This window comes from Chenopodium album, chromosome 3 (genome assembly GCF_948465745.1).
Source record: "Chenopodium album chromosome 3, dcCheAlbu1.1, whole genome shotgun sequence".
In the NCBI taxonomy this organism is placed as follows: Eukaryota; Viridiplantae; Streptophyta; class Magnoliopsida; order Caryophyllales; family Amaranthaceae; genus Chenopodium; species Chenopodium album.
The window spans coordinates 84,272,812-84,281,461 of NC_137836.1; the positions used below are offsets into that span (position 1 = coordinate 84,272,812).

Consider the following 8,650-nt stretch of genomic DNA (forward strand, 5'->3'; position numbering starts at 1 on the left):
GCTATTAAATGAACGTTGGATGTGCTAATGAGCGATATAGAAGTTTCAAAAATAAACTAAGTAAACAATGAATAACAAGTGTAAAAATAAATGGGGCAAACATCCCAACCGGGGGTTTTTCATTAAAAAGATGAAAGTCATTGCAATGATGCGCTATATTGAAGTTGATATCCTAGCATCGGCTCTTATTGCCCCTAGGGCATCATTGCTTGACGGGCTTGTAGCCCTCCTAGATGTTCAGCTCGTGAGTTATCACCTCGGGATCTATGCCCGGCATTCCATTTGCTGTAAAAGCGAAGATGTCTTTGTACTCTCCAAGTACTTGAATGATTTCTTTCTTGAGCTGGGGGTCCAGGTTCTTTCCCACCCTCATGGTCCGAGCGGGGTCATCCCCTAAGGGTATGCTCTCATCCTCTTCAATAGGCTTAGGCCTACCATACTGCTTTGGGCTCTCGGCCATGTAGATGCTCATGATCGGGTGCTGAGGTTCATCAATATCCATCGCTTTCCTCTTGGCCCCCTTGTCTTCCTGATTGACGGAACTCTCAGGTGACTTCAAGCTATCTACATAGCATTTTCTTCCCTCAAACTGATCTCCAAATATCTTGCCTACCCATCCTTCATCGGTCTCGAATTGGAGGAGTAAGTGATAGGTTGAGATGACAGCCTTAACCCTATTGAGAAGGGGTCGGCCAAGAATCATGTTGTATGACAGAGGGGTATCCACAACTAAGAACGTGTGAATCAAACTTCTCCCCTTCTCTTTTTCCCCCAAACGGACAGGAAGCTTGATTGTTCCTAAGGGGTACACATGATGCCCCCCAAATCCCACTAAGGGTTTTTCCAGGGGTGTAAGGTCACCTTTTCCAAAATGCATTTGCTCGATGCATTTCCATGTGATGATATCTGCTGAACTTCCACTATCTACTAAGATCTTCTTCACCTTAGCATTGGCCACCTTCATATGAATCACTAAGGGGTCATCATGAGGCCTTTGAATCTTCTTTCCTTTGTCATCCCCGAATACCATGAGGGGGTCCTTCGAGGTAGATGAGGGAGTGCCGATATCATAGATGGGCTCTTCGAGCGATCGCAAGTGACTTTTGCGTGCCCTGTTAGACAAACCCCCGGAGGCAAACCCTCCGGCTATGACATTGATGCTGATATTAGTGTCAGCTGAGCTGTGGGCCTCTTGCACTTCCTTGGCAGCCCCGCTTTGCTTATCATTCGGGGGGTACTTGAGATATCTATTAAGCTTTACTTCTTCAGCTAGCTTGTCAAGGGCTCTCTTGAGCTCTCTGCAGCTCCGGGTGGTATGACCACACTCCTTGTGGTATTCACACCACAGCTTCTTGTTCCTCTGCTCTATCGACGTATTCATGGGGTTAGGCTTAGGAAGAATAGCCTTGTGCTTTATGTCCAAATAGATCTCACGCCTATCAGCATTGTACTTGGGTCCTTCGTCATCACTCTCAGCCCTCCTCGGCCTTCTATTCCTGTTGTCATGGTAGTTGTCTTCTTGCCTCCTCTTCCCCTTGTTGTTTGCTACGGGCGCCTTGCACACCTCACTAGCTTCAATGATCCTTTCAGCTCTTTCCATGGCTTCAGAGAAGGTGCTCACCTTGTCATGGACAAGTTCAAACTTCAGCTTGTTAGACTTGAGCCCGAAGAGAAGGGCTGTGAAAGCAACATTATCTTGGAGGTCGGGGATGAGCTGAGACTCGGTGTTGAACCTCTTGATGTAGTCCTTAAGACTTTCATTCTCCCCTTGCTTCACCGTCATCAAATGAACGCTAGTCTTTGTTTGCCTACTCCTAGCGATGAAGTGCTTTTTGAACTGAGTGGCTAACATGTCAAATGTTCTTATGCTCCCGGGGGTAAGGTTGTTAAACCATGTCTGAGCTATGCCCTTGAGGGTAGTAGGGAAGAACCTACACCATGAGGCCTCACACCCGGTTTGGACTCCCATCTGTGCTTTGTAAGCGTTCAGATGGTCCGTTGGGTCCGTCTTTCCATCATAAGGGTCCAATGTAGGGATCTTGACCTTAGGAGGAATAGGGGTATTCATTATCTCCTGGCTGAAGGGGGTGATGTTCTTGACAATCCCAAGCCTCCGTGGCCTGGGGGAGGAAGGACGCTCGGGGCTTTTGCTTACTGAACGAGCGGGCTGATCGGTTCCTCTTCTTGGTCTGGAGGTAGCTGAGTGAATTATGCTATCTCGGTACCTTGTTGACCCATGCCGAGAGTGAACTCTAGTTCGACCTCTCTGGGGGGTTGTTATCTTCCTTGGAGTTCTCCCTCTTGGAGTTGATTATCTCTCGGGCATCTAGAGTGTCATCCTTCAGCCTTTGGTCATTGATGATCTCTCTAGCATCTCTTGGCCTGCTTGGCTGCCTTGTCTCCCGTTGGGGGTCATGGGACTGATTGGGCTGAGAACGGCGAGATGTTTGATGCTGAGTCCGAGAGAAGGCTTGATGGAGATGGGACACGTGAGGCGGAGGATTAGGTTGTGGAGCGCTCCCCTGCCTGCCTTGCCCCACCCCTTGGTTGATAAGTGCCCTGAGGCTTTCCTCCAAGTTTCTGTTGATTTGGGCTGCCAGCTGGTCCAAGTCTCGGCGAGTGACCACCTGGGGGCTGTTCACTTCTCTCTCGGGTTCACTACGAGCCCTAGGTACAATCTCCTCGACTACGTGAGGGTTCCTAACCGAGAGAATTGGAGCTAGCCTAATAGCATCTTGATGAGTGCTGCGGGGACGCCTAGTGTTCACCATGACTTTTTGTTAGTTATCCCCACAGACGGCGCCACCTGTTTCTGGAAACAGAATGCTCCTGGGAGTCTTAGGGTAATAAGGGTAATCAAGATGTCCTAGAGCTATGTCCAATGAATGTCCGAATTTCCCTCAGCTATGCCTTGCTGTCCGAGAGCTAGGTCTGCAAAAGAGAAAGAAGGTTAACTGCCCCGGGGGTGTGACCCGGGAAAGCCCCTCCGATGCTTAAGTCAACGAATGTACTTTCTAGAGAGAGAAAGTAGAGAGAGAAAGAGTACTTTAGAGAGAGAAAGTAGAGAGAGAATTAGAGAATTAGGAAAAAGTTACCATCATCAATGATTGGAGAGCTATTTATAGATGTACTTTCAGGTGGCAGAAGTTGTACTTAATTGGACAAATTAGGGGTAAATCCGTACTTTGCTCTGACTAATGATGGGCTGGATCATGGAGGGGTGTTTTCGTAATTCCAGGTCACTGGGCTTAGGACAATGGACTAGGCCCAAACAGTTTCAACTTTAATAAAAACCAACGAGTCACACACTAAGCATAACAATTTTTTCAAAAGGTCAATCGGATATTTATTAAACCTTTATGAGAATCAAAATGAGAATTTGTTGGATGGAATCAAGTGATAGAACACATCGTATACAAGCTTTTACAAAAATCGGGTGTATAATAGTGTTTGAGGTTTTTTTACTTAACTAAAAAGCCCCAAGACCCTTTTGCCTTAAGACGAAAAACATCATATTCATAAAATTATATACGAGTACATGACAAAACAACTAAACAATTGGAAAACTTATTAGGGAAAATTGAATAACCATTAGAAATTAGAACCCTATCCATGGCAAAACTAAAGTTATAGCAGTTAAGTATAACATTGGGGTCTAAGTTTTTTATTTTTTCACCTTTTGGGACCTCAGCTCATTTTTTTCACCGTTTGGGACCTATAATCCAATTTCCGACCAAAAGTTACTAAAGGTGAGTAAAAAACATAGTCCCTTAGTTAAAAACTTAGTCCCTTCATTTAATTTATTACTCTCTTTCACATGTGGTTAATTACACGGCTAAAATATTTCTAATTTCATTTTATAATAAGCTAATAATTTTTATATTTTCTCTCCTTTACCTTCAATACTGATTATTAGGAGATTTTTTTCTCTTCTAAAATTTGATGTTGTTCATGATTGTAGTGCACGTACAATAACATATTAACAATTAGATAGGTAGTCGCTTAGTATGGATCGATGGTGTACATCACAACTGTCATTAACTCATTGTATACAATAATTAGAAAACATCATCAATGATAAACGATTGAAAGCACGCTAACTAAGCACATAATATTGTTTTAACAGGGAGCAAAATTAGGTAAACATGCAACAAGGAAACAAAAGTGAAAGCACTAACAAATTGACAGCAGATTAAATAGGAAGTACTACAAGTATGAAACATATAAAGAGAGTAAAATAAGACTTAAATTTTATGTGTAATATGCTACGGAAGCGGTTTCTTTTGGGATAATTGATCCATATTCCCAATCAACCATGACCCGAATAGCAATGTCAGCATCTCCCTTAATATAATCAACTCCATGACTACCATGATCGGGCGTAAATTCCAGTTTCCCTTTAGCAACGATAAGATTAGAGCAAGTATCCCACAAATGAGCTTCAATTATGAATGACGTGTATGCAGGCACGGCAATTATGTTTCTTGAGAGTGGAATCAAAGCCCAACGTTGAGCTTTTACTGATTCAAAATCTTTAGTTTTCATCAGCGTCGTTTTACAGTAATCACGGATGTCGGAATCATTGCCATTGCCCTGCTCAAAATGAGCATAAGAGCCGGATATTGTTCCTCGAAGATTGTATTCAACCACAATAGGCACGGCATTAACATCGATGTGAACAAAAGCTTGCACGGCGTGTTGAAATATGGCATAGTATATGGTGATCGAGCACCCATTAGGACCTTCAAAGGTTGCCGAAAGCGAGGGGGTCCGGTTAAAGGTAAGAAACAATTAGCAACAATAGGTTCCGCATTACCCCGATCACGGTGGAATAGGACAAGGGGTTCCTCTAAGTCAACCACTTCGACGCTACCGTATAATTCTCCTCGTCTTTCAAACTTATCAATGCGAATTTTAAATACTTCAACCAGAGGATGTGTCAGAATATGATTCATGGGAAGGCTTTGCCTCTTTAATGGCGGAAAAAAAGACGCTTTTGTATTAATCCCAGATTTTTTTAATTTCGATTTTCCTGCTGCCGATGCCATACTAGGTTTTCCGACAACTACAATATAATTAAACGTTAAATTATAATCACATAGCTGCAATTAATTGGTTGAGAAAGTACGAGGACTAAATTGTAGAATTACTGAATAAATAAAAGGGAAAGAATAAAGATGTACCTTAATCAGGCGGCGGTGGGTGGTGGTGGTGGTGTTGAGTGGCCAGATGAGATGTGTTGGAAGTGAGAAGCAACGTTAAGGATGAAAGAGAGAAAAATGTGTTGGAACTTATCGTTATAGTTGGTTCTTTAAAAGCTTAATTGTTCAAAAATATCATCAAAATTGAACTCTTGTTTTTGAATGGTGAGATTTCTTAAAGCCTGACTAAACAATGTGTTAGGATCCACGTATAAAACGATACAATGCAAAGTGCTCTGTATTTGATTGGCCACAAAAATAAAACATTTATTCAAATTTGGTCAAACCATCTTTTTTTGAGAGGAAAACGGGGGAGGTATTGGCACATATGGCCTAAGTGCCAATGAAACAAATAGGATGATATTTTTTTTGAAAAATAGGATGACATTTTTATAAATAATGAAAACATGAGAAAAAGCGGTGGTGCAAAATTTGATGGCAAAAGTATCACTACAAACATAATGATACACTTTTTTTTTTTTTATTCATTAAATGTACGTACCACTATTAAAAATATTTTTTTTTGGGTAATGTTATATGTAGCCCTAAGGGCTATATATAAGCATTAATTATACTCTTGGAAATTGTATAAAATTAGGAATTCGTGACAAAAACACGCGTAAATCAGTGTTATTAGTGTTTATATTTTGATGATTGCTTAACTTTTTACGATTTTCAAGTGTAAATTTAATGCTTATATGTAGCCCTAAGGGCTATGAATAACATTTTCCTTTTTTTTTAAAAAAAAAGGCTTCAAATTAACTCTGTATGTTTTCTATTGTTTGATACTCTTTTGATTGGATTTGGGTTACAAAACAGTAGCAATGTAAAGACTAAAGAGGTAGGTGTGCTGGGTTCTCTGTGTTTGGTGGAGAATTTTAAGAACTATGCAGCTATGCTGCTGCTGATATACCAATATTAATAATAAAATAAAAAAAGACAATGTAAATATATTTGGGTGCATAAAATTACAAAAATGTAAATATATTCGGCACCATAAACATTCAGCTGATGAGTTTACTACAAAACATTGCATCACATAAACCTTACGGAGTACTAACATCACCCTAGTTACAATTTCTAAACAGATGCTCAGCCAAAATAAGCACTAGGGACAATATCTCATACCACAAAACAAACACACACACACACACATTCTAAGGAATGGTATGTTATGTATTCCATAAACTATCATAAAATTCATAAGGTTAGCACTCTAAGCAAAACAATGGTTCTCCACAGCTAATCCACGGATAAAGCTAACGCTCAATCCATTTCACCTTCACACGGAGCAAATGAGAATCATTAGGATGTCCTTCCATAATACCCTCAAACTCACCCAACTCTTTTGGAATCCACTCCATGGAGCCGGTCACAATGGGCTTACCCCCACACGTTTTCAATTCTGCCTTAATTATTAGTGAGGAATCTACGGGAACAGTCACCCGTGATCTGGACAAATTAATGGCTTCTTGGAGCTTGACTCGATTGCACATCCCCCCTGTCTCCAATAAACATGGAAGTGCAGATTGCTCTTTGTTCACAGGTTTATCAAAGAGTCTTATCTGATAGTATTTTTCATGAAAATCAGCAGCATATGAAAAATCACTATATAGGACATAAAGTCTCCCACAAACACATACATCATCACTAGCATGACCATGACCATGACCACCTTTGATCAAAAGGGTTACCTCAACCAGTGCTTGTACTGCTTTAGAACATACACTAAAATATACTATCGCATAGCCGTTTTTACCTCTAACCATACCGGTAATACGTGAATTATAATAGTCCTCACGTAAATGGTCAGTCCACGAAATTTCGCCTTTGCTGATTTCTTCATTTTTGCCCGCTTCTGTGAGATCAACCTCGATATGAAGCTTATTTTGGATGAAAATTCTGTCATTTGGGCCTTGTAAAGACAGTGTACCATGTGACTCAATAAACTCACAATCATTAGAATCTCGCTTATAGATAGAAAAACCACCATTGTGGTTGTAAACTTTAATGCTACCAAAGACATTGCCAGATCGCCCACCATCAATATACACACTTACAGAGAATACTTCAAATAGGGTTTTGCCAGAGAGATACTCTTCCTTGATCGGTTGAGGAAGGGGTGGAGCTAGGGATGTCAGTGGGGCGGGTCAAGTAGGAGACCCGCCCCATCCCCGCCCCAGTGGGGCGGGGATGGGTCTCGGTTTGGCGGGTGGTGGGGCGGGGATGGGGATAAAAACCATACCCGCCATGGGTGATGGGGCGGGGGTGGATTTTAAGTTGTACCCGCCCCATCCCCGCCCCGCCCCACCCGCCCCACTTCATACCCGCCCCATCCCCACCTCATACCCACAACTATATATCTTTTAAAGCAAAATTACATACTTTTATACTATTATAAATAATTACTTGAAATACTAGTACAATATTAATCTACTTTGTATGACACTTATATTATAACACAAAAATGTGTGTAGAATGTTTTATTTTATAATTCGTATTAATTATGTAAGATTTTTTATTTGAGATACGGAGATTAGGTGGATCTTGGGTGGGGATTAGGCGGGTCTTTGGTGGGGATAAGGTGGGGATGGATATCCAAGTGGGGGGTGGGGCGGGGATGGTTTTGGAGTTGTACCCGGTGGGGCGGGGATGGGGATGAAAATTGGACCCGCCGTGGGGATGGGGATGGGGATGGGGATGAAAATATTAGGTGGGGATGGGGATGGGAAGGCCAACATCCGCCCCGCCCCGCCCCATTGACATCCCTAGGTGGAGCTCCCCATATAATACCCAGAAATTGTGCGACATCTTGACAGGTAACTCCAATCACACGTCTTCCATCATGCCAATCATTATTTTCATAGGGTAAGTAAAAGTTACAGTGAGTGGGATCATGTTCGTTGTCATCAGTCAAAGTGAATGAAAAGAATTTCCAATCATTAATACGTTCCAATAACCATGAAGACAAAGGCACTTGAAACCCAGACTTGAAAGCATTAGCTAACATACAAGAAAACAGATCAAGTTTTGTAGCCTCACAAAGTACAAGACACAACACTGCTAATGAAGTTCTCACATCAGAATTCTGTTTCGAGTCAGTGAGGTTCTTGCTATCACACTTGACATCAACAACATTATGTTCTTTACAAACATTTGGTAGATAATTAACAGCATTTATAAACGCGGGTAATCCCAGCATTAATCCCTCAATACCAAACTTTACAAGTCTTGACTCAACATCATATATTTGAAAATCATCAACATTCAACAAATTGCCAAAAGGATCTTCGTAGTTGATAAGACGGAGATCATACCTTCTTATCTTGACGAAACCCTTGTTGGTACCATTTTCTTGCAAGTAAACATTAATATAGGGAGGATTTGCATCACTTTCCAAAGGCAACACAGGACGTCCATGGCAAAATTTATCCTTGTCCCTCGCTTCA

General features: G+C 41.5%; 1 protein-coding gene across 1 annotated transcript; it reads right to left on the reverse strand.

Moving 5' to 3' along the window:
• Nucleotides 1-229: 229 nt before the first annotated feature.
• On the reverse strand, nucleotides 230-2,068 carry LOC145625549 (uncharacterized). The gene has a single exon (XM_081678558.1). The coding sequence runs from the start codon at nucleotides 2,066-2,068 to the stop codon at nucleotides 230-232; it is 1,839 nt and encodes a 612-aa protein (XP_081534684.1).
• Nucleotides 2,069-8,650: the final 6,582 nt, after the last annotated feature.

Excerpts from the sequence above, each read along its gene's own strand:
- LOC145625549 (XM_081678558.1), bottom strand. The coding sequence starts at position 2,068 with ATGAATACCCCTATTCCTCCTAAGGTCAAGATCCCTACATTGGACCCT.